The sequence below is a fragment of the Natrix helvetica genome (genome assembly GCF_964273705.1).
Source record: "Natrix helvetica genome assembly, chromosome: 3".
In the NCBI taxonomy this organism is placed as follows: Eukaryota; Metazoa; Chordata; class Lepidosauria; order Squamata; family Natricidae; genus Natrix; species Natrix helvetica.
The window spans coordinates 88,111,136-88,137,285 of record NC_138549.1 but is presented as its reverse complement, the minus strand read 5'-3'; the positions used below and the strand labels follow the sequence as shown (position 1 = coordinate 88,137,285).

Genomic DNA, 26,150 nt, shown 5'->3' with positions numbered 1-26,150 from the left:
TCAGAACACAGAAAATAACTTTACTTGAATGCCTTGATATAAATTTTTTATCAGCTGTAAGAACAAATCTTTTGTCTCTTTTTCTGTACACTTTTCTGATTGAGTTTCTAATGTGCGAAACAGATCCTATGAATTTTTCAAGTACATCTTTGGTTAATAAAAGAGTGCTGGATTTCTTCACAAACATGTAGTATGTCTTGGTGATGAATTGTAAATGCTTTAAACAACTACCCTTCCTAAGGACAGATAACCTTTGTTGCCATATTAACGAATTAAAGGCAGTATTGTCTTGCTGGAGCTTTCTCTGTGGAGCAAAGGCAACAATGCTAAAGAAGCAGTGCAGTATGGTAAACTACAACTAGGCAAATATTTTTCTATCCAGAGTTTTTCTTAAGAGTGTTAAAAGATGGAGTACACGGAAATTAACCTATTTTTATCTCCAATTCAAATTTGTGAAGTATAATAAATAGAATAAGAAACAATATTGGTCCACAGTGACCTAGTGAACGTGAGGACTAAGTATGGAGTTAGTTGGCTCATATTGTGTTGGGGATTTTATTTATTGAATGGATAAAATTTTTCTTCATTTTTCTAGTATCAATGTAATCCTCAACAAGATTGTATATGTTTCTTATACAATAAAGTAAATATCCTTGAGCCACTAACTAGCCATTCGCAACTAACAGGAATGCTGTTAGAACTGGTTTTCAATACAGAACTGATAGAGGTAAGAGAGAATATATGATTTAGGAAGGGAAACTAGCAAGTCAGTTCCAGTGTGATCAGAGTATATGTAGTAGATAACAAAAATCCAACCTTGCTCTTATGAATGGCATGTTGAATAAGATCCACTTGCCAGGAAAAGATACAGAGATCATTGATGGCTTATTCACGAAGTAAATAAATGAAACCAGCCATCTATACAATCGGGGCCATCAGTACAGGTGATCCTTGACTTACAACCACAATTGAGCTCCAAATTTATGTTTCTAAGTGAGACATTTGTTAAGTGAGTTTTGCTGCATTTTACAACTTTCTTGCTCCAGTTGTTAAGAGAATCACTGCAGTGTTTAAGTTAGTAACATGGTTGTTAAGTGAATCTGGCTTCCCCATTGACTTTGCTTGTCAAAAGGTCTCAAAAAGTAATCATGTGACTCTGGGACACTACAACCGTCATGAATATGAGTCAGTTGCCAAGTGTTTGAATTTTAACCAAATGACCAGAGGGATGCTGCAATGGTCATAAGTGTGAAAACCAGTTATAAGTCACTTTTTCCAGTGCTGTTGTAACTTTGAATGGTCACTAAGTGAACTATTGTAAGTCGAGAACTACCTGTACCACATGTTTCACTTCTCTTAACTAGGTTCATTAAGAGTCAGTTTTGGCAGTTACAGTTCCAACACATCTAAAGACCACCAAGACAGTAGAAGACATCTAATAAAGGAGTATACTTGTAACTCAGGGGTGCTAGTAGATGTTTGCTCTCAGTTTATCTTCTAATGGCTTGTCCTGTCAATGGGAGTGGTCTTTGAGGTTCTTTGGTTGGGCTGGTTATTATTAGCTTGTTTGCCAGTTCCTTGATTGGGGTATTGTTTACTTCTTGTTTGTAATGACGAAGTTACCTTCAGAGGTGGTATTCAGCAGGTTCGACCAGTTCTGCTGGTCAGCGGAAATTTTGAGTAGTTAGGAGAACCGGCAAATACCACCTTTGACTTGCCCCGCCCCTATCTATTCTCTGCCTCTCAGGTCCCAGCTGATCGGGAGAGAATGGGGATTTTGCAATAACCTTCCCCTGGAGTGGGGTGGGAATGGAGATTTTACAGTATCCTTCCCCCGCCATGCGCACCAAGCCATGCCACGCCCACCAAACCATTCCCACAGAATTGGTGGTAAACATTTTTGAATGCCACCACTGGTTACCTTGTTTGGGTAATGGAATGTCTGCAAGAAAACAGCCAAGTTCAGAGTGCACCAGGGTCTCCTGAAGACAGCTAAACTGATCCCAACAATGTACTTGCTGAAAAGTATCCCCTTTCTTCATTTTTGAATGTTCTTCCAGTGTTGTATCATACGGTAAACGTGTTTATATCGTATTCACAGAATGGTTGAGGCAAATGTGAGTTATTCCCCAAAGACCTTCTCCCAGTACCAAATGAACATTGCTCAATACATACAAATAAAGTACAGTCTTTGGAAACACATACTAGAATTGGCAAAGGGTTGCTTACACCAACCTGGGCACTTGGCTACTGCTAGTGAATACCCCTGGCACAGTCTAATGGAAAGCTTTCAAGATAGCTCCAGAAATGTCGGTTTCATTTTATTTATCTGATCTGGCTGGTTCCAATGAAGTGTGGTCAGCTTCATCTAACAAAGCACTTGCATAGATTCCTCCCCTCCTTCCCCCTTAAAAGCTTTAGTGACTTTTTAAATGTTCTGGGAGTAGTACAGTAAAGCACTGGGCTTTGGTAGTTCAACTCAAAATGGCCATGATCACTGTAGAAAAACCATAGTAAGACATGCACTTTAGAAAGATGCGTTGCACACGGATGGACTCTAGAGGTTTGCTTTGCAGGCGTATAGCAACAGATACAGGAAAATTTGCATAGCTCTTTATATGTAATAGTGAGCCATAAAGAGCAGCTTTAGTTCCTGGAATGAAAAAGGCTCTAGTAAACCTGTTGAAAGCTTTATAAGAAGCCCTTATTGATCCAGCAGATTACAAAGATTACAAAAAAACAGCAGTTCAGAGGGGCTACCTTTTCAGGCACATTGAAAAATTAGAACTTTGTGAATGTGTAACTTACCAACAGCCAGATTTTGTTTAGAGCAGTGGCCCCCAACCTTTGTGCCTTGGTGGCTGGCCCTGTCGTAGGGGGTTGGGGTGGGGGATTGAGTGGTAGGCACACGCATGCGCACAGCTCCATTGGTACGAGCGGCTTGCATACGTGCCCTCCACTCATGTGAATAAAACACTTACACTGACATCAGTGGAGCTTCGTGTGCAAGAACAAGTGCCCTCCACTCAAATCCCCTCCACTCATGTGAGTGGAGGTTTGCATGGGAGCTCATCGCTCAGACGAGTGGAGCTTCGTGAGTGTGTGCTTTCCTGCTGCTCGTGCGAGTGGAGTTTCGTGCACACACACTTACTTATGTGGCCCAGTTTGAATCAGGCTATGGCCCATTAGTGGGCCATGGCTCTGGGTTTGGATTTTGCTTCTTTTCTCCGGGAAACATGGAAACTCAATCCCATAAAATTAAATTACTGCACTGACTCTTTGACAGTGATACCTAATCTGAAGCATAGTTATCCTTACAGAGGTATTGTAATATTTATTTCTTCCAAAATTTGTGTAACTGTGTGGCCCGCATTTTCCTTGATGCATTCACATTGGCTGTTGAATTTTAAAATACAGTGTTATATCTATTATTAACACATATTTTCCTGCTGGTTTGTCTTACATATCAGAATTTAGGACTCTCTTGAAGACTGGTTTTCTAGAACTGACAATTCCCAAATTCAGAGATGATTTTAGCAGGAGACTTCAGTGTCAGGATGGATACTGACAAAAAAGTGCTGACCACTGATTTCTGTGCCCATACATATATTCTGCCAATACCCAGTTATTTGGCTGATGTACTCCAAAACAAAATTACTAATATAGGAGGATTAGCACAGTTAGCCATTAAAATTGTTCTTAAACAGTTCAGCCCTTGGAATCAGGAGAGATCACTTTCGGGCTTGACTGTATATCAGAGAGGTTAGAAGATGTATATGCCTAATTATAAATTCATCCAACTGAAGAGTATGGTTGAGCCAACATAGGACAACCTAGATAATTTTTTTTATAATTTCCATGATCTTATGAAATCACTGTGAGAATCCTTAAGTTCTACTTTTGAGCTAGTGCAAAGAGCCCATCCTAAATTCCTCAAAATCTGATTTGGGCAAGAGTATATTTGTACCAAAGCTTTACTGAATGCTGCCTAAAAAACCCACCATGGGATGCGTTTCTTAATCCTTCTTCCCATGGACATTACCTGCTGTTGGACCGAAGAAGAAAATCAGTAATGTCAGGGCCTGCTTGTACCACAAGAAGTATAAGTGGGAATAGGGCTTTATACCTTTGCCAAATATAGCTCACTTATTTAAAACAAAGAAAATGTTATAGGTTAGGTCAGATTTACATATCTTTAGATGAGACTAATTCTAATAATGGAGTACTTTTGTTATGACTAACGTAAGGCTTTTGATTTCTGTGGGTTTATTCTAAGCATAACGTAAGCGTGGATTTAACCTATAATGCTTTACTTTGGATTGTATTAAAAACTAGTGAGTTGTGTATTTCACGAGAGAAAATGCAGTAATTTAAAGATGTAATCTTAAGAACATGTTCTGGAGATACTCCCCTGAATGTAGAAGAGCTTCCAGTTAAACACCAGTAACACTGGGATTCAGAAAAGTACTACACAGATAGTGATGTCTCTCTTTAATAGTTGGAAATGTTGTGAGAAACCAAACAACATAGCAGACATAAGTGCTTAAATAAAAGACTAAACAATAGGAATATATATTCTCATTCATTAATATATATTTCTTTTCTAGTCTCAAAGCGTTATCTAAGAGCACTTTCTGAAACTACAGGGTAGTTCCACTCTGGACTTTCATTCTTCCAGCAGAATCTTATAAATATTGAAACAAATAGTTTTATGTCTTGGGATGCTTATCAATCTAGAAAAGGATCCACAAAGTATCGAGCAATAAAATTAAAAATATATAATTCAGTAAAAATTGTTCTCTTATCCAGTGATAATGAAATTCAGTGGAATTGAATTTTCTAAGTTATTAAAATAAAATGATATTATAAACATAATATATAAAAGTAATTTTTAAGTAAATCAAATATATATTGTGGTTTGTGATACTGAATGCTCTTCCAGCTTCATTTTAAAGGATACAGGGTTTTTTAAGGTTACCGTATTTTTTGGAGTATAAGACACACCAAGGTTTTGAAGAGGCAAATAAAAAAGTTTTTTCACTCTGCAAATCTCGCAAAAACGAGGCCGTTTCACCCCCCCAAAAAAGGCATAAATAGCCTTTAGGGGGCTTACAGAGTGCTCCTGGCAGCGGGTCGGCAAAAACAAGCAAAAAATGGCCCGTTTTTCACAAAAATTGGCCCGTTTTTCATTTAAAAAAGGGCATGGGTAGCCTCTAGGAAGATTATAGAGTGCTCCTGGGGGCTGGGGGGGGGGTAAAATTGAGCAAAAAACGGGCCGTTTTTCACTTATTTCTGCCCTCCCCAGTCCCCAGGAGCTCTCTAAAAGCTTCCTAGAGGCTCTGCACGGCCATTTTGGTGAATGGAGTGGGGTTTTGAGAGACACAAAATGCTGTTTTCAGTGTATAAGTTGCATCCAGATTTTCAGCCTCTTTTTTGAGGGAAAAAGGTGTGTTTTATACTACAAAAATACGGTAATTTGGGATTTTGGTTCGGTTTCTGCAGTTTCAATTCTTTATTCAGCTGCTTTATAGGTATTGGATTTATTTATTAGTGTCAGGAAATGAATATTATTGATTATTGCTTTAGATCATTGTAAACTGAACTATGAACAATGTTATGATAATAGTTTCCATAGTAATTGAGGTACAGGTGAGCAAATTCATAAAGTCAAAATGATTTATTTATCTAAATGGATTAAGTCTAGCATTCTTTCAGCTGCTATTGTCATTCTGACCCACTGAATTCATAGTGTTTTTATTTATTACTAAACTTACTTCAGTTAACATATGCTCTCTGAGTATGTCACAAAAATCGAAGACTTAGATGCTGTATTCAAAAATACACTGAAAATTAATCATGCAAGACTGCCTTGCCTGCCCTTGTCAACCATGTAGCAGAAAGTACTGTGTATGTTATATGCTGTTTTAAATTTAGTGGTTTTGTAGTGGGGCAAAGGACAGAGCCTTAGAAAGACTATACACTCCTGATAGTATAGCTCACTACTTTTAAGATTACTAGCCCAGTTTATTAAGAGTTTAAAATTGCAATCATGACTTCAAAGTAAGACCAGGCATAGATTAGCAGCTGGTAAAACTTGATAAAATATCATTTATTTAACTTTGTATCTTCCAAAAATGTTGAGATTAAAATTCTGAATTGGCTAAGTTTGTATTTTTAGAAAGCTGAATTAGAATAGTTATTTATTTCATATATATTCAGATGTCCTTGAATTTAGTCCTTTATATATACTTTATATGTAATAACTTTATTAAAGAAATCTGTAGTAGTGCATTTTTACATACTTGAAAATGCTCTTCAAAATATTCTGAAAGGTGTGAATTACGTTTTTCAAACATAATGTGTTGTAGTAATTCAGTCGTAAGAGATTATCATAGAACTGCTGCCTTCTACACAAATGGGTAAAAGTAATGTTCCATCCTCAAATGTGGGAAAGACTTTAAGCCCTAAACATTATAGAATGAAAGGTATATAAAGGTCTCCCAACTTGCTAAGAAACTCAAATGGATGTTTGCAACCCCAATAGTCTTAAATTGTACTGAAAGCTGAACCCATTGAGTCAGAAGGTATCTAAAGAACTACTGGGAAAAAGCAAAGCACAAATATGAGTGACACTGATTTTATGATGTGGCTGGATTAGAGTAGAAAGGATGTTCAATTGCTGATGCACCCAAAGGCAAAATAATGTTGCAAAGACATATATGCCATTTGATAATGGAAAGTCAGAATCATGACCGAAGGCAAATTTGATGGGTCAGAGCAGAAATGTCAGGATGAATATTGAGATCTATTCCAGTGTCAAAAAAGGCAACTGCTGAACTGATTTACACTGCTTTACATGCTTATCAGCTCAACATTCTACAATCCAGATTTATGCAACACATGGAAGGAGAACTAAAAGAGAGATAAGCTGATTTCAGTAGATACAAAAGCACCTGGGTTCCCATTAACATCAGCAGATGGTTGAAAAGATAAGAGAGTTCCAAAATACATTTACTGTTTACTCTATTGAGAATACTAAGGCTTTTGATTGCATAGGTTACGTTGTGGACACCTCTTAAAAATGGGTATACAGACCACCTCCTCTGCATATAGCAGATTTCATATGTTTATCAGGAAGCAGCAATTAGAATGAAATAGACAGCAAGATGCTAGTTCAAAAATAGGAAATAAGTTGCTGATGATTGCCTTTTGGTGGCTATAAATGAGGAAGAGTGAGGACAACCAGTTGTTGAAGAGGAAAAATGAGTGAGAAGCTGCTTAGTGCTCAACATTAAGGAGAATGTAAATTGTGAGCCAAGGGAAATAAATGAATGAATTTTGGAAATATTAACAATTTCTTGGGAGAAAGAAAATGTCAAACATCTGTGAGAGAGATGAGCGATTTCTAAATATAATAAAAATAAATAACATATTGAAATGTAAACTGCCAACCAAAGATAATACAGTGTTGTCAAGGATATAGTCTTCCCAGTTGTAATTTGGGAATCTGGATCACTAGAAAGGCTAAAAAAATAATAAACTCTAGTCCTGGAGAAGATTGTTGAGAGTCCCATGGATAGAAAAGAGAAAGGACCATTCAGTGCCATAAATAAAACCAGCCCGCCCACAGAAGGTGTTACTAATGAAGTTAACAGTTGAATACAGGATGCAAGAGAAATGTCCTGATATTTGGAACAATGGAAAGCAATAGAAAAAAGAGACTAGCAGAAGACAAGATAGCAAGATGCTATCACTGATGTACAGAATAACAGAGTTAGAAGAGACTCTGGATGCCTTTTGGTCCAACTCTCAGCTCAAGATCATGAATTTACAAATACTCAAAAAAGTACCTACTGCCAGATAACCCTGGCAAATTGTTGTCCTATACAGTTGGAAATGACTGAACGTGAAAAAAACACCATGTGCCCTTTAACTCCCTCCATTCATATGTCTGATTAAATGTTAATTTTTATCATTCTTTGAGGTTGTGACATAAAGATTGAAATATAAGCTTTAGGACATAATCAAGGATGGGCGGGTTTTCTATGAATAAAGACTATGTTTGTAAACTTTTTTCCAGTCTTTAAGAATTACAAACAATTTAAGCAATTGCAGATATCAGGTAGAATTTTCCTTGTTTTTTTTTTTTTTAAAGAGTTGTTTTTTTTAAAAAAAATGTCTCAGAGTTGTTGTTTTTTTAAATGTCTCAGAGTTGCTTCTAATTTTAAAACTGGAAATCATAAAATCATAAAACCTATTTTCTGGATTTTGTTTTGTTTTTGTTTTGAATGATTTTTGGCAAAAAAATATATTAGATGCTGCAGTGCAGGCTGTGGAAGATTGTCTGTTAATTTCAAATATAGAAGATACGGTTTAGCCGTTTCCTTCCCCTTCCTACTTAGCAATTAATGTTTGCAACAGCCTATTGCAAAGCCTTATATAAAGAGTGAAGTTTAAGTACTTTGTCCTTTCAGATCATTCGAATGCTTTGATTTGGAGCTTAGAGACCAAATGGATCTCTTAAAATTCATTTATTCTTTTCTGCTCCGAGCTGGGCTTATGTTACAAACTAATCTTTGTAGAATGTTCTGAAAATAACCGACATTTGTGTGATTCAATGGGTTTTGAGCTCAGCTGCATCTGGTGACACTGCCAGCAGTGGGAGCAATCAGATCAAGTAACCAACTTCACTTCTTGCAGATTCAAAGAGTGGTAGAATTTAAACCCTTAGCCTGAAATCTGCTCTTCCTTTTCCTCATCCTCTTAATTTTCTTCTTTGATTTAACTGGACAAAAACAACATCAACTGTAGATTTTATTTCAATCGTAGGATTAAAAGACTCCCTATGTCAGTTCAGGACAGACCACATTCATTCATTAGCATTTAAGAATAAATTGAAAATCTAAATAAACACTGATTCCACTGCTTTTTTTTCTTTTAAGATAAAAGAAATTTAACATTAGTAAAATGGAATTTTCTTTTAAAAGAAATTTAATATCTATTATTACATCGGGTATTATGAAATTCTAAATGTAGCCTATCTCTTTTTATAATTCAGCAGCAAATATTCCTAGTTGATAAAAATCTAAATGAGTGGGGGTGATATAACTAAACCATTTCCCTTGTTTCCCTTTTGTTTTCTTGGTCCTGGGCAAGCAAAATATTTAAGGCAAACATTTTTCAAGAAGTTTAATTATCTTTGTTCAGATAAAACGGGGTTGATTAAATTGCACTACAATCTAGTTCCAAGTTTGTCTTTAAAACATGCAGCATGTTGTAAGTTAGATGCTTCCAATTCAAGACCATCCATCAAATATTAATGTGTTCTAATGGAAAATCTTCTCTAGAGGCAACTCTTTTTTGCTTTTAACGAGATTTTTGTCAGAATGTTTTGTCAAGCTTTTATTTCAAACTTGAACACAAGTCATAAGTGGGAAGTCTTTTAAAGCTAACTCATAACAACAAAAAATGTGCAAACGACAGAATTATAGTCACTAATCAGAAAACGTGTTTTTATAGAGTTGGCCTCATTGCTGTAGAACAATTGCCTTTTTAAAAAAAAATGATACATATTTTTAATGCCTGGCATTTTCCCCCCAGTCAAATGTATACTTAGCATAATAAAATGATCCAGAGGAATAAACTACATTTAGTTTTTCATTGGGACCTGAAATCATGTTATTTCAAACATGACCCTATGTGTATGTGTTTATCTGTGCCTATTTTTGTATTGTTTTCAGTACAAGTGAAGGCAGAAGTCTTTTTACGCTTCCACACTTACATTTCCAGAAAGGCAAAGCAAATTGAGAGTATTCACAAATTTACTGTAAAATGTTAAAATCAGCCACCATCTCTGAGATATTTATCAGGCAGATTTTCCTACCAGTTTCTTATGATGCTCAAACTGAATTTCTTTAATGAGGATTCTTGAGCCCTTTACTTTTTTTGTAATATAAGTATAGAAGGAAGTTGAAATCATAGGATACCAGTCTGGTGGTACAGAGCTACCCACTCAGTACATAAAAATATAATGCTATAAATCTTCCTTCTCCTTCTGAATGAAATCCTGTTACTCAATACTACATAGGTTGATACATTTCGAGTTTTAGGCATAAATCATCTTTTTCGCCTAAGTAAAAAAGCAGAAAGCTCTTCTTACTAAAAACAAAAGACGTTCAATTTGTTTGAATTTTTCAAATTGCCATCCTTTTTATTTCAGAGTGAATCTCGCTGATTTTAGTGGCACGTAACTTTTGAGAGTTGTGCTCTTTACCTTTTCACAATATAAATTAATCTTTTTTTAGGGTGGTTAAGGCCATGATGTATGTCTCTCTTTCAGATTTGGCTGAGTAGTGTTGTGGAAAAAACAGAACGCTAAAACATTAAACAAGGCAGAGGATCTTTTTCATTACAACCTTTTAACGTGATTAAGTCAAGGCATGATGGGTCATTTGGGGTTTATGTTTCACTCAACCTCTTGGGATGCTTCTAACAAATGCACAGTATCTGATTTTGGAGGGAAATGTGCATTTTAAATAAACAAGCCTTAAAATCTTCCCCATTATATTGCTCAGTTATGATGTTATGGCAATGATTTATTAAAACGCCTAGGCAACAAACAAATGTAAATTGTTTTATTTGTTTATGCATGAAAAATTGACCAGAATTTTTAAGACATGCACTAAAAAATGCCAGATTTCCACAAAGGTATCTCATTAGCTGCTTAGGCTTGCTTTCTCTGAAGGCATGGTTTTTGTTTATAAGTCTTGCATTGTAGAACTAGAGTTGCAGTCCTGCAAGTACTTCTCTTGAAAAAAGTCCCACAGACTACGTCTCTCTTCCAAATTCCTCATTCTTCCTTCTGCCTGATTTTGTTTTTGCTCTTTCCCTCCAAATTAGTATCCCATAATGGCTGGATATGCTGTCCTACATCAGGGTGCTTTCAGGGAATCTCCCCTAAGTGTTTGCTCCTAATGTTCGTATTTTATTATATGTAGGATGCACTAAAGTATTGCAAGGTTGGAATAGCTTGTTCTGCTGGGGAATGGGACATCTCTAAATTACCGTATGTCATACAGGATATTCTATTTTACTCCTTTTCAATATTCTCTTCTGCGTCCCCTGTCATAACAGTCCTCCAGCATTGCATGCTCAGTCTTCATTCATCTCCTGGAAGAACTGTGCCTGTTGCAAACCTTGGATTACTTATGTATTGTGTATCTCACAAAAGCTCATTTTCACTCCTGTCCTTTTATTAAGGGATATTACGTTTGAGAAATTTCATACGCTCATGAACCGTTTTAAAATGTTGAAATAGTGGTGGCTAGATAAAGAGAGCAGGCTTTTGAATACATTTGATTAATAGGATCCAATCTGGGTCGGTCACTGGGACCAGAAGTTTTGTCTACCGAGCTTTCAGACTCATGCTGGAGCCCATCTTCAGATACCTTCTCTCTAGCAGAGTGTGTGCTGTTCTGTATGTGGTATTTATAGTGCCTGTTATAAGTGTTTTTTTAGATGTTGATTGGGGTGTGTTGATTGCTGTCTTTTAAGTTATTAGCTATCATTTGTTTGTGCTGACCAGTCCTCGGCTTCTAAGTACTTGATAGGTGGTGGTAAATCAGCATTCCTGTTGACTGACAAGGGGCCTGTTTCTTAGGCTTCAATCACTTCCTTGGCTGTTTTTTTGCCTGCTCGTCCAACAATCTTAGCAGCTGCAAAATTGAATGTGTGTCCTTCATTACAGTGTGAGGCTACCAATGGGTTCGTCTGACTACTCGCTTGTGTTCTTGCAATCTGGCTTCCTCCCCATCTGTCCTACATAGTCACAGGGGCAATCCATAGAGGGGATTCGGTAGATTACATTGGAAGTATCTCCCACATTTGATTAACTTTTATCTTTTTACTAGATAGTTTGAAATCCACCAAAATGATGGGTATGCAAATATTTGGCAATGCAGCTTTTTGTTAATTCTAAGGACCAATGCGGATATAATGTAAGCACAATAATTTCGTTACATTTTATTTAACTAATTATTAAAATGATTGTTTATTGACAATAATATTAAGGATTCTTTTAATGTTATTAGAAGACCAAATCTTGATATTTTCTATCATCAATTTATTCCTGGATTTTTAAATATTTCCTCTATCTAATATAGAGAATGAGAGAGAGAGAACTGTTTTGTTATTTAATTTATAAATATCGTTTTCTTATATATACTGCAACATATTTTCCTAAAATGTATTAATATATGCTGATCTACATTCTGCTATTGAATTCTTGAATTTCATTATTTTCTGTTTGAAGGTTTCCCTAATACTGCTGCCATTGCAATTTTAAAAATTATATAGGGGAGCATGCAAAACAATGAAATTTAACATGGTTTTATTTCAGCTAGGCATTATAATTATGAACATTTAATTAAATAAGAATGTATTTCTACAATAAAATGTATCTTCCTAGAAGAAGCCTTATCCAGCCTAATAAAACAAGCTTTTCTTTAATTGCTATATTGTGGTAGTTTTTGGCCTTAAACCAATGAGCTAAGACTAAGCAATAGAAGACAGAAGATATTGTTATGATATTTTTCTTGAGTCAGGAGATAAAACTGAGGTTTTATATATAGAAAAACACATATTATTTTTAAGACACACAAAGGCAGAATACTACTGTTGAAGAACCTATTGATCCTACTCAAGAAGAAAGTCCCCTAGATGGTTATGATTCACTTTCCAATAGGTTGGAATTGCTAGTTACATATTTCAAACCAGTAATCAGCCTAAAGATATTTTTTGTGTTCTCTTATGTATGTTTATAATTCTCATCAGACTAATTCTTTAATCTCTCCTACCAACTATTTAACCTCTGTCTTTCTGTCTCTCTTAGTCCATTTACCACTGTGGATTACCGTATATTTTGGAGTATAAAACGCACCCTTTCCCTCCAAAAAGAGGGTGAATATTTGGGTATGTCTTATACACTGAATACAGCATTTTTGGCCTCCTGAAACCCTGTCCCTTCACAAAAATGGCCATGCAGGGGGTTTGGGAGACCTGCAAAATGCTCCTGAGGGCTGGAGAGGGCAAAAATGAGTGAAAAACAGGCCATTTTTGCTCATCCCCCCCCCCCAGCCCCCATGAGCACTCTGCAAGCCTCCTAAAGGTTATGCATGCTCCTTTTTTGGCAAAAAACGGTCCGTTTTCTGCTTGGTTCCCCCCCCCCCCCAGCACCCAGAAGCACTTTGCAGGCCCCTCAAACTCTTTACATGCCCCATTTTTCACAAAAAAATGAGGCCCGCAGAGGGTTTGGGAGGTCTGCAGAGTGCAAAAAAAATTTTTTTTTAATTTACCTCTTCAAAATCCTGGTGCATCTTATACTCTGGTGTGTCTTATACTCTGGTGCATCTTATACTCTGAAAAATATGGTAATTGCCCTCAGTGGTCAAATGGGACTTTAAATACACAGGAAGAAAATATTTCTTTCCCTAGAAGCCATAGCCCCATCAAACAGAAACACAGAGAACCAGTTTGGTGTAGTGGTTAAGGCACCTGACTAGAAAGCAGGAAACTGAGTTCAGTCCCTTCTTAGCCATAAAAGCCAGCTGGGTGACTTTAAGCCGGTTACACACACATTTACTTTACAGGATTTTTGTGGAGAAAATAAGGAGAAGGAAGGTGTTTGGGATATGTTTGCTGCCTTATATATGAAAATAATAAAGGCAGGATACAAATACATAAACCTCTGGAACAAAAGGCCAGAATTCAAAGATATAACATACTGACAACCTTTTGAGAGTTTAACTTTTTTCGGTTTTGTGAAGGCCTATTTTCCATCTGGTTGGTACATGGAAAGATATAAAGCAACATTCATCAGATTCATGCTATCCAAATATGTTTGATTTCCTAGAATACCCAGTTAGCCCAGACAAAGCTATATTGACTGGAGGATTATGCATTCTGTATCAGCGGGCACTAGGTTGAAAAATGAAATTAACATTGTTTATATCAGATGTAGAGACTAAAACCATATTGATGCAATATACGTTGATGTACTGGATCATAATGCAAACTTGGAGTGCCATTTCCCAGTAAAGGAAGATTACTTTCAGACGAATTTGGGGAAAAAAATTACCTTACTACTTGTAAATAAACTAAAGGTCACAACATACTGATCCCATCGCTGGCCATAGGGGGCAAACAATTGCCCCCTGTGGAACGGGCGCGCAATTTGGGCGTCCTCCTTGATGCCCGGCTGTCAATGGATGACCATGTGGCAGCCGTGGCAAGGGGGGCGTTCCACCAGGTTCGCCTGGTGTGCCAATTGCGCCCCCTACTGGACCGGGATGCCCTACGCACGGTCACTCATGCGCTGGTGACGTCCCACCTGGATTACTGCAACGCTCTCTACATGGGGCTGCCCTTGGGACGCGCCCGGAGACTGCAGTTAGTTCAGAACGCAGCCGCGCGGGCTGTGATGGGGAGTACGAGGTACTCCCATGTAACACCTCTCCTGCGCGAGCTGCACTGGCTGCCTGTGGTTTTCCGGGTGCGTTTCAAGGTGCTGATTACCATCTTTAAAGCGCTCCATGGCACGGGACCTAGTTACTTGCGGGATCGCATCCTCCCACATACATCCCTGCGGCCAATACGCTCACACAGGGAGGGACTTCTCCTGGTGCCGTCCACTAGGCAATGCCAGCGGGCGACACCGAGGAGTAGGGCCTTCTCTGTGATGGGCCCAACCCTCTGGAATGACCTCCCCCCCGACATTAGAACCACTTCTGACCTCCGCTCCTTCCGGCAAAAACTGAAGACCCACCTGTTCCGACTGGCAGGCCTGGCATAATTCAACTGTCCCTCCTGGCAAATGTATTATATCTGGTTATTTTAGGGGTTTTTTAATTTACTGTATTTGTTTTTAGGGGTTTGAATTTATTTTATATCTGCTTTGTACAGTTCTTTTAACTACATTTTAACCTCCTCCATGTCAATTGTCAACTGTACATATTTAATTTTATTTTATTGTATCCTGTTATATTTTGTATGAACTGTACACCGCCCCGAGTCCCTTGCGGGAGAGGGGGCGGTCTAGAAGCATTAAATATTATTATTATTATTATACTGATTGAATTATCATGCCCACGCTGGCTGACACATTTTCAACCTTCAGGTAATGCGTCCGGATTGACTATGTACAGTTGAACTATATGTTACAAAAAGATCTGAGATACAGTACTGTTTTGAGGTACCTACTCAGCACTTAGGTTGTTAGGTTGCTATATAACTTCCTGTGAAGTGAAAATGTACCAGAATATTCCCAGCATTTTTCTGTGACTGAATACTGGAGGGGGAAATGAGAACTGGGTAATCTTCATTATTGTATTATAGATAGTCTTTGACTTAAGTGGACCCTGCCATAGCATGGGGATAATGCTAGGAAGAAGAAGATAGTCTTTGATCTACTACATAATTGGGAACACAATTTCTGTTGCTAAATGAAACAGTCATTAAATTGGTTATACCTGATTTTTTAATCTTTTTTGCCCTGGTTGTTAAGCAAATCCAGCTTTCCTCATTGAGTTTGCTTCCCCCCGCCCCCCACAAACCTGGAAAGGTCACAAAAGGTGATCACATGACCCCAGGCCACTGCATCCATTATATATAGCAGTTGCCAAACACCCAACTTTCAATCACCTGATCAAGGGGACAAATATAATATGATTGGTTTCTGTCCATCTGATTGTCAGCTCCGGTGTGCCAACAGGCCTAGAGCTGCCATTCGGGGGAGTGCACAAGGGTGGTGATCGTACACACACACACACACACACACACACTCACCTCCCAGGCTGGCGAGGAAGTGGTGGCATTTCTTAGAGCATGCGGGTGACAGGGCCGCTGCTCAGAAGCAGACAATCAGCTGAGAGGCGGCAAAATGGGCATGATGTCATCAGCAGGCGCCATGGAGTAGCGGCAGCAATGAGGGAGCAGTCCGTCTTGCTCAGGGCTGTTTAAGCTGTTTAAGTTTGAGATGATTGCCCATCCAAGGGGAACCATGGGATTCCTCTGTGCTCAGTATGCTTCATGCCCAGTGTGCTTCTGAGTGGCAGGCCAGCGGAGGTTGGCCATGCTGAAGGGGCATTGTCTTCAATTATGAGTAAACTGTAACACATCCGGGGCACATGGGTTGGAGCTGCGCGTGTGAGTGGGCGAGACGGTGGAAAGCATTTAAAAGATGTTGGGGAGCAAGGGCAAGTAGCCCTAACAAGAATTTCATCGTGTATTGTGATTGTCAGTTTGTGCCAGAAAGTAAGTAAAAGAATTAACAAACCAAGTTTGAGTTTGGAGTCTTTCTTGCTTCTTTGGAACCTCACACTGATCTAGTCTTCTCTGACCCTTTGTTTGAATTCCAGACCAAGCCTAAGTGAGATGAGTGGCATTGTGTATTACTCAAAGGTATTCCTTGCCAGCTTGCACCAATCATGTCAGAATGTGAGCGTGTTTTATTTTCCTCCTAAACTGGTTAGGGGCCTTCATAGTTCTGCTGGTGGCGCAGTGGTTAGAGTGCAGTACTGCAGGCTACTTTTGCTGACTGCCGGCTGCCTGCAATTTGGCAGTTCGAATCTCACCAGGCTCAAGGTTGACTCAGCCTTCCATCCTTCCAAGGTGGGTAAAATGAGGATCCAGATGGTTGGGGGCAATAGGCTGACTCTGTAAACAGCTTAGAGAGGGTTATAAAGCATGGTCTAAGTGCTATTACTATTGCTATTATTGTAGAAGTGCAGATTATTTCTCATCCAGGTTGGATAATATGATGGAATTCTGCAGTGAATACAACAGTGCCAAAGCTTAATACAGGTAATCCTCGACCTATGACCACAGTTGAGCCTGAAATTGCCATTGCTAAGCAAGACAGTTGTTAACTGAAATTTTGCCCCATTTTACAACCCTTTCTGACACAGTTGTTAGGTGAATCACTGCACTTGTTAAATTAGCAACACAGTTGTTAAATGGATCTGGCTTCTCCATTGACTTTACTTGTCAGAAGGTCGCCAAATGTAATCACATAACTCTGAGGACATCGCAACTGTCATAAACACATGCCAGTTGCCAAGCATCTGTATTTTGATCATGTGACCACTGTGAACTGCAATGGTCGTAAGTGTGAAAAACTGTCATACGTTACTTTTTTCAGTGCCATTGTAAGTTGAAATGGTCATTAATTGACCATTTGAACCTGTATGGACACCTGTGGAATACTTATAGGGAGATGTACTTTCTCAGGAACAACAGGCCCCGTTAACCAAGGAGCTAATTGTCTACACTAATTATTATTGAACTGTTAGGCAGCTTTGGAAAAGCTTTTCACCAAATGGTGTGCTATTAATTGAAGGAAAAGGTGATTTCTTTAAAATAATCAGCCTAGGCATGTTTGTTCTTAGGTCTATAGAACTACATCCTGGATGAGCAAATGATATCTAAATTTGCAGATCTTGTTATTTGCCGGTGTCTGTATTGCTACCACAAGTTCAGAGCCCTCATGTGTTGCGGGCTTATTTATTTATTTTTAGGTTCACTTACTGATTGCTTCAAGTAATGGAAGCTCAGCTCAGAAAATGCATTGCTCTGATTACTCGCTTGCTCCCCTTGACCTGCAACTTCTGAGAGTCATATTCATATTTTATGTGCCCCACGGCAGTGAGTAAAGCTGGGTAAAGCTAAATTAAATAATCATTGGAAAAGCTTCCATGGCGAAGAGTCCAAGCTTTTTGTAGAAATCCGTGACACAGAAGAAGCAAGTTCAAAAATCAGAAATCTTTGTTTCACGGGTACAGAGAGAGAACTGAGAATAGCTGGCTAGATATGAAAAAGGAACGTGAACTCTTTGTTCTTCAGTGTAAAATAGATTCCAGGTTACACCTTTAATTTCTGTATGTCGAGATTATGCTGTGCTTTTCACTCATAACGAAATTACCCTGCTTTATATCTTCTGGGTTTTTTTTTTTTTGGTTCATGTAGCTTTGACCCTGAAATCTATAAGATTCCAATATATAGGAATAATTATGCCCACTTCTTCCTTTCATTTTGATACGCATACATAGGCATACCCCTGCTCTGTTGAAAATCATGGAGAAAACATCTGGGGAGGGGTGGAGAAACCTAGCAATAATTACACCATACACAATCAGAGCTGGACTTGTAGAGTGCTCTTTGCCTGTTGCCTGTTTGCCTTGAAAGGGTTTTTGGGAGGAGCAGGGAAAGCACGAGGCAACCTTCTTCCTTCCAGTGATCGCTCTGCAAAATAGTGGCCACTCATTGCCATTAGTACTAGGGAAAGTAGTGATCTTTCTCTGCAGAGCCACATGGTAAGTATTGGCTAGATTCCTGGCTGCTCAGAGTTGGGTGTCACTGAATCATCCAAAATCAGACACAAGATGCTTTTCTGTACCAGCATATTCATGTGTCTCAAATGTGTCATGTATAAAATGCAGGCAATCAGATAGGTATTGGGCAGCATTACTTTTATCAGTAAAGAAATTTAATTGAATAATCACTCTTGGAAGAAAAATGACTTTCATTTATCTTGTCCTGAAAGCTTAAGTGATGGATCAGAAAAGGCTGTTCTGTTGAGTAAGGAAAAACAGAAGCTGTTGTTGTTGTTGTGGTTGTTGTTCAGAACAGAGGCAGTTTTGTTTGTGTAGGAACCAAATTTGGCGTAGATGGTGAAGGCACTAGGCTAGAAACTGGTAAGACTGTGAGTTCTACTTCTGCTTCAGGCACAAAGCCAGTATGGTGACCTTGGGCCTGTCACTCCTTTTAATCCCAGGAAGAAGGCAAATGGCTAGCCACTTTTGAAAAAATAACTTGCTGAGAAAACGGCACAATCTTGTCCAGGAAGTCTCCCGGAATCAACACTGACTCAAAAGCACCCACCCGTACAATAAGAGTTAAGTAGTCAAAGGTTCATAGGATGAGGAAATATATAATGTAAGTTGTTGCTTCTATGGTTTACACTACAATCCAAAAAGCAATTGAGGAGTGAGAATAGGAATTTGTATATAAAGAATTGGCTACAATTCAACATGATAATTATTGATATAATTGATCCCTCCAGATCAGTCCAATTTGACTGGAAACAGTTTTTGAAAACTATAAGCAATACTTTTGCTCTTTGTGAGCATTTTGGAAGAGGTTGAAGGAATCGAATGCTGCACCTTTAAAACATATGAGAGAGATTGCAAATCCTCTGAAATAGATACACAATCTCATACAAGTTTTGTTGGGGGGGGTGGGGGGCTGGCTCAGTTTAGAGACTCGTTCTGTCCATTGATTTTTTTTTCTTCCATTCACTCATATCCCAGAGACTGACTGGACAAGCTCCTGCAGCTTTCTTGGCAAGGATTTGAGAAGTCATTTGCCATTGCCTCCTTTCTAGGGCAGAGAGAAAGTGACTGGCCCAAGGTCACCCAGTTGCCTTTTTCCCTATTTAATTACTATTGAAAAACATAATAGGAATTTGCTGCTATTTCAAAGTGTCTTGTTTTTGTTTTTAATTTGTTACTAATTAAGTTGTTTGGGGACTTTAAAAAAAAATTAAGAAAATATTTCCATAAGTGACTAATTGTCAACATGATTAATATTGTGATTACTTCTTGTTTCATATTTGACATTTATATCTACCTATCTGACATAGTAAGATTACATCTTTCTGAAAGCACTCAATTTTTGCCTTTTAGCTTGTCAGAAAATATTCCTGCTTTTGCACATTGTCAGCAAAACAAAGGATATACACAGTTCCTTGCTACCTTACTTGAAGAATTATGTATTGAAACCGAAGATCTGGAAAGTCTAACAGAAATATTTAAAAGTGATTGACTCCCTCACTGGTCAGTAATATTTTTTTCTCTCTCTTGTGTTTCTCTTCTTATTTTGCTTCATATAAGATCCCCTAGCAAACAGCCTAAATAAGGACTATTATTCACGCTAACCATAGTTTCCAATTTATCATATGGTATTAATAGTTGAACCCGAAATTTCAACAGCTAGTTGTTAAGTGACTCTGGCTTCCCCATTGATTTTGCTGGTTAAAAGGCTGCAAAAAGTGATCACATGACTTTGGGACACAGCAACGTTCATAAGTATGAACCAGTTGCCAAGCATCTGTTTTTTCATATCACATCATCATGGGGATGCTACAGAGTTCCTAAGTGTGAAAAACGGTCATAAGTCACTTTTTTCAGGGTCATTATAACTTTGAACGGTCATTAAATGCATCCTCTGTCTCCCAATCTTCCTGTACTTGTGCCACCATCTTCCATCCCCCAGCCTTCTGGAGCTTGCACCATGCAGTACCCTCCATCCCCCAGCCTTTCCGCACTTGCCCATAGACTGTGTCATACGTCACATGATCTTCCCCAGCCTCCTCCCCTTCCCCCAGCACTCCCTGGCACCCCTGCACTAGTTCTGGAACTTCCGCCACTTCCTGCTTAACAACTCACACATCTTTGGGTTACAACAGAAACTACGACTTCTGTAAATTATTGCTGCTAAATGGCACAGTCATGTGGCATTACACTTTATAACTGCATCCCTTAACAAATGCAATCCCAGAGCCGGTTGCAACCGAAGAACGACTGATATATGGACTTAATGCTGATCCTGGAGCACTATTCTTGGTTTTGTATTTTAACGCTAAGGATAGAAAAAGCATGAGAGATTAGTTGAAGAGATGTTATTTTGAGAAATTCTAGTCCCCTCTTTCATGTTTGTGTTGCGGTAGTGATTTGGGGTGGGTGGGGAGGTGAAATCCCTGAGACTTTATATTCTTTATTTTATATGTATATTTTCAATCAGAGTTATTTTTGTATTTTTATGGATACGCTTTTGAAATTGCTTATTTGACGTTTAATAAATGTTTTATTATGATACTGCTTATACTTTTTATGTTCATTTTTTTACTTACAGAATAAGAAGACCATCCTTCATTTCTCTTTTGACCAGAGATTCAATTAATGTTCCACAACTGGATTTTCAAACAACTAGAAACCTTTTTTGCATTTTAGTATTTTAAAAATACCACCTTTAAAAAAAAAACACACACACACACACAATAAGAACTTTTATTATGTGGTTGCTTGTTTTATTTTTATAAATTTAATTTTACAACATTAAATTAAACTTCTTTTTCAAGATGAAGAATATCTATGCTATTTTATTGCTGCACCAATAGAATGTCAAATAATTTAATTTCTCAAGAAAATACTGAATCATGTGATGGGAAGCACATTTTTATTTATATTCGTTCTTTTGAGTCCTCAAAAATCAGATGCATCGGAATGTTAACGCCTTTTCAGTTTTCTTAATGAAAAGGCATGATTTCAATCTCTTGCAAAATAATAAAACTGATCTCAGTTTTAAATTATTCTCAGCTAACAGATTGAGAAGTTTGAGAGCTCTTTATTTACAGGAAAGAGTCACTTGGTCCTTCAGGTTCTGAAGAATCTCCACCCTCCCAAAGCTTAGTTCAGGGATTAGCAACCTGTGCCTCTGGAGCCACATGTGGCTCTTTCATCCCTCTGCTGTGGCTCCCTGTTATAGGTCGGTTCCACAATTGATAGGGCTTTTGCTTAGGACAGGTAGAGGAAAAAAGACACCGCACTAGGAGGAGACTTTATGGTTGGGGAACCAGGCTTCCGGTTGGCTCCAGAATTGAACAGGGGGCTTCCGGTTAGGACCTTTGTGGCTCTTTGAGTGTTTAAGGTTGCCGACTCCTAGCTTAGTGGGTCTACTTTAAGGGCCTGCATCCAGATGTTTCTGCTTTGTAATCCCACGAATTTGTCTTCCTTGGTTTTAGGATTCATGATTTCCATATTCAGGACCAGTGCACAGTTCATTCCAGGTTTATCTTTCACATATCAATCACAAAGCTAGAAAAGGCTTTGGGAGTCATATGGTTCAATATACAGGTAATCCTTGAGTTACAACTGTAATTGGACCCCGCAATTACGATTGTAAATTGGGACAATCTTAAGGCAGGTCATGGCCTGACTGGACCTAATTTTACAACTTTTTTTGTGGCAGTTGTTATGCAAATGCAGAGGTTGTAAATGAAAGCAGTGATCATTAAGCGAACACCATGGTTGTTAAGCAAACATATTGTTTGCTGTGGGCCACTTTTGCCAGAAACCAGAAGTAAACTCCAGCTTCTAGCAAAATTGTTGTAAATTGTGGTCACATGACCCCAGAGCACTGCAAATAGTAGTAAATGTGAGCCAGTTGCCAAGCATCCAAAATGTGATCACATGATAGGGGACAATGCCAGAACTTCAAAACTGGGTTGTATGTAGCTTTTGGGGCAGGATTCCTCATAACTTTGAACAGTCACTAAGCAATCAGTCGTAAGTGGAGGATTTCCTGTAACACGGTATGCAATTGAATGTACAAACTCTGCTCAAATATTTCCAGCCAAAAAAGGCATCCAAGATATTTCCATTTTTAAAGAATGTGTTTTGTGTAAAGGTTTCTCCTAATGTTGCGTCAACACTTTGGAGTTTTATTATGAATAGTATGGATATATTCAAATTTATTATGAATATTATGAATATCTAACAGCTCACAGCAACACAGAAGAGGCAGAAAATAGTTAAAGGAGGAAATAGTGCTTAATTATATTAGGTATATGTAGAGTGGATAATTATTTGGATAGGCTTTCAAGATTCTGTACCATTCTTTACTAGTAAGCAAGATCTTTCCAGAAATCCATGTAGGTCTTGTTTCCTGATCGTGCCTGCCATTTCTGAAAGGCTTGACAAGTTTCCCAACAGCTGATTCTTATCTTGCTTTCCGAAATCATGTGTGATTTGATTCAGAATATTTGCATTTAGATCAGCTGCATGATGGTTTAGTTTCACAACGAAGCCACCATGTCAAGCCTTCTACAGATGCCAAGTGAGCTTCTCCAAATCTGCATTGTAGGACCTCTAAATCTGGCACTTTTATTCTGGATAGTCTTCCTATTCAGAGACTAAGCCACATAAAAAGGATGGAATTTATTGAAGGTGACTGCTTGAGTATAGTGGTTAAGATCCATTAAGGTGCAAAATAAGGTGGTTTTGTCAACTCCAAGCTCTTGATTTTCACAGGTTTATTTCGTACATTTCCTGTTAGTTTAGCAGCATGGTTTTCTTTACAGGTTTCTTTTAGGCTTACACTTTAGTGTTTAATCTTTCAAAACATTTCAACTTTTACAAAATGAGGATTGCTTATATTTAAAGAACTAGATTTGCAAATTTCATATGACAAAATAACACATTTTCATCCCCACCCTTTTCCCTTGTTTATCATGGGAAGATTAACTTGATCTTTCTAGTTCCTATAGAAGGTGTGTGAGTGCATGTATATATATATATATATGTATGAGAGAGAGTTAGGTGTTTGTTTTTTCAGCACTCCATTTATTCTTACTTGGTAAAGGCAGAAAATGGACTATGCATTGGACTAAGCAAGACAGCTATTAATACCATAAAATTATCTATGTATTGCCTTATACTTTGCTGTTGTAGTATGATTAGCAATATCAATAGCATTTAGGCTTATATACTATCACATAGTGCTTTACAGCACTCTCTGGCCGGTTTACAAAGTAGAAGCATTATCTGCATAGGACTGTCAACAATCTGGCTCCTCATTTTACCAACCTCAGAAGGAGAGAAAGAACCCTGTCTGGATCAAACTCCTGGTTATGGGCAGAGTTTGCCTGCAATTCTGCACTTAACCACTGCGCCATCAGGGCTCCTGATTGGCTCCAAACAGGTTATGGCTAGGTGACTAGAGAAAAGTTTTACCATATGGGGCAATACAAAAATATATATCTCATTGAAAGTATGGGTGGGCAATTTAGAACTTTCCGGATAAAGTAATGCTGAAATAGATTTTTGGGTATGACATCATTGCTCCACAAATTGCTACCATTGGCTACCATTTTGTTCCATGTTTAATTCAAGTAAATCATCTTTCAAACCTTTCCCGGATAGAGACTGAAATATTTACAAGAGCATATCTCCTCAATGATGTGGTCAAATTAAGGACAAACGTGAGTTTTTGAAAAATAAATCTAAAGGACAGCTTTCTGAAATGCAGGACTGTCCTTGGGAAATAAAGGCTGTATGGTCACTATATGGGAAAGGTTGTTCCAGGTCCATTGGCTAAAGACTGTCCGCAGGTGGTCCAAGAAGGAGTGTTTTTTCTGCCATGGTGTCTACTTTCTGGAATACAATCCCTTCAGAGGTCAGATTGGCCTTGACTCTACTGGCTCTTCCCATGGCTTTGAAAACTTCTGCCCAAGCCTGGGACCCTGAGTATGTGGTACAGCCCATCTGGCTGTGTCAATGATTGCTTTTATGATTCCAGCAGAGGTGGTGGTTGTTATTAGCCACCCAGTCACTTAGGTGAGGTAAACAATAAAATAAATAAAATACCCCACAATGTATTTTTAGATGGTGATGAAGTTTCTCTTCCTGCCTTTGTTGCAGAAACAGTCTATCATGTTCCATTATTTCTGTAGGGATTTTTCCTAAATTAAATAATATAGTTAATATAGTTATTTCTAAGTCCAATTTATTCTCCCTGTCATGTGACAATCAATGTAAGGAAAACCCACTAGAAGTCAGTTATACAGCTTTTGCATTACTTACATCAATGTATTACCTTTGTAAAGAGATCATATGAACACTTGTGAATTAAGTGTTGTGTAGACATTAATCATCACCTTTAGGAGCCAATTCTTTTTATAAATATATGACAAGACTCTACCACTCTGTTTAGCTGGTTTATGATAAAAGATTCCATGCTTACAAGAGAGCAGGAAGGTTGAAACCAATGAAATTTCTAAATAATCAGTCAGATTGAACTAAATGTTCCACCGTGGGACATTGTTTTTAGTAGCCAGGGATCATGATTAATCTTTGTGACTCATTGTAACCAGTGAGTCTAATCTGGATGCATCCTGCCACCACTTTTACAACTCTCAACAAGTTTGTGAAAGTTCTATTATATAATTAAATCACACTGAATTCAAGAGAAATGCTAGGGTAACTGATCAATGAAGCTTTTGTATGCACTTGCAAATTTTTATAGTTTAGTTCCATGAAGTGCAGGCTTTAGGATTTTTCCTACGTTAATTGTTGTTATGTGCATAAGTTAATATTACCAATTTTTTGTAGCTGAGAAAGGCTTATGGCAAACAAAACAAAACCTTTCTTTCAAATTTGCAGCCTTCAAGCAAGCATGATAAAGAAAATGCATTTTCCCTATGTATTTTCAACATAGGTTCTGAAACGAGAACTATTATTTGAACCGTAGACTGGAAAATTTATTTCAAAACCAAAACAACCTAAGCTTTCCTTCAAATGAATTTAAGGAAAAATAAGTTGTCTTCGTTGCTGCAAATCTGATTTCTTTCTAAATTGTATATGCTAAGATCTGTAAAAGTCTCTGGCTATGCCAGAAATAGCGGATAGAGGTGATTGCTTAAAAAAAAAACCACATACCTTCTACAGTACCTTTTAAAGCATCAAAGCAAGCTGAATGCAGGCATAGGATGTGGGTTGGGAGCTGTTTCATTTTGTATAAAGCCTTGTTGAGTGACAAAGTAATTTTGAAAGAAAGGTATCTACCACAAGTCAGGAGCTCATCAATGTCCACTTTTGCAAGCCGTGTGTCCTTTTTCCGTACATTGCTCAAAAATCAGTTCAAGAAGGGCTCCTGGAAAAATGTGATATGGTCTCCCTATGAATGGACATTCCAATATCTTGAGGTAGATGATATGAGGATAATATTCACATTACCATCACCCCTCTACATGCAGTTGCCAGGTTGGCCTTTGTCTCCCCTTATATGACCACTGCCTTGGAGGTTTTGCTGCATCTATTTATAGTCACAGATACCATAAAGTAGTTGTAACAGAAAGAGTTATAGACCTACTTGCTCCTATTTATCTAGAGACACCACTCACATAGAAGCAAATGCAGATTTACAACATTTTATTGTTCACTTTCTTAATTGCAGAAGAATTACAGTAAAATGGGGACACTTGATGTACAAAGAATGTGTGTTATGTTATCAGTCTCTTCTTAATATCTGGGGGTGTCACT

General features: G+C 38.0%; 1 protein-coding gene across 5 annotated transcripts in view; it reads left to right on the top strand.

The window, feature by feature from the left end:
• Positions 1-26,150, top strand: part of RPAP2 (RNA polymerase II associated protein 2) — a 300,695-nt gene that overhangs the window by 32,221 nt on the left and 242,324 nt on the right. Inside the window, exons 12-13 of one of the 5 annotated variants that reach the window (XR_014175112.1) lie at positions 19,737-19,886; positions 20,965-21,030. The exons of 1 other annotated variant lie outside the window; for it this stretch is intronic. Coding sequence is in view for 1 of the 4 variants with exons in the window: in XM_081949578.1 (XP_081805704.1) it covers positions 19,737-19,875 (139 nt within the window). In the remaining 3 variants the exon portion in view is untranslated. Of the gene's footprint in view, positions 1-11,909; positions 11,997-18,826; positions 18,947-19,736; positions 19,887-20,964; positions 21,345-26,150 lie in introns of those variants that run through there. 3 more of the 5 variants (XR_014175113.1, XR_014175114.1, XM_081949578.1) reach the window with 3 other exon arrangements.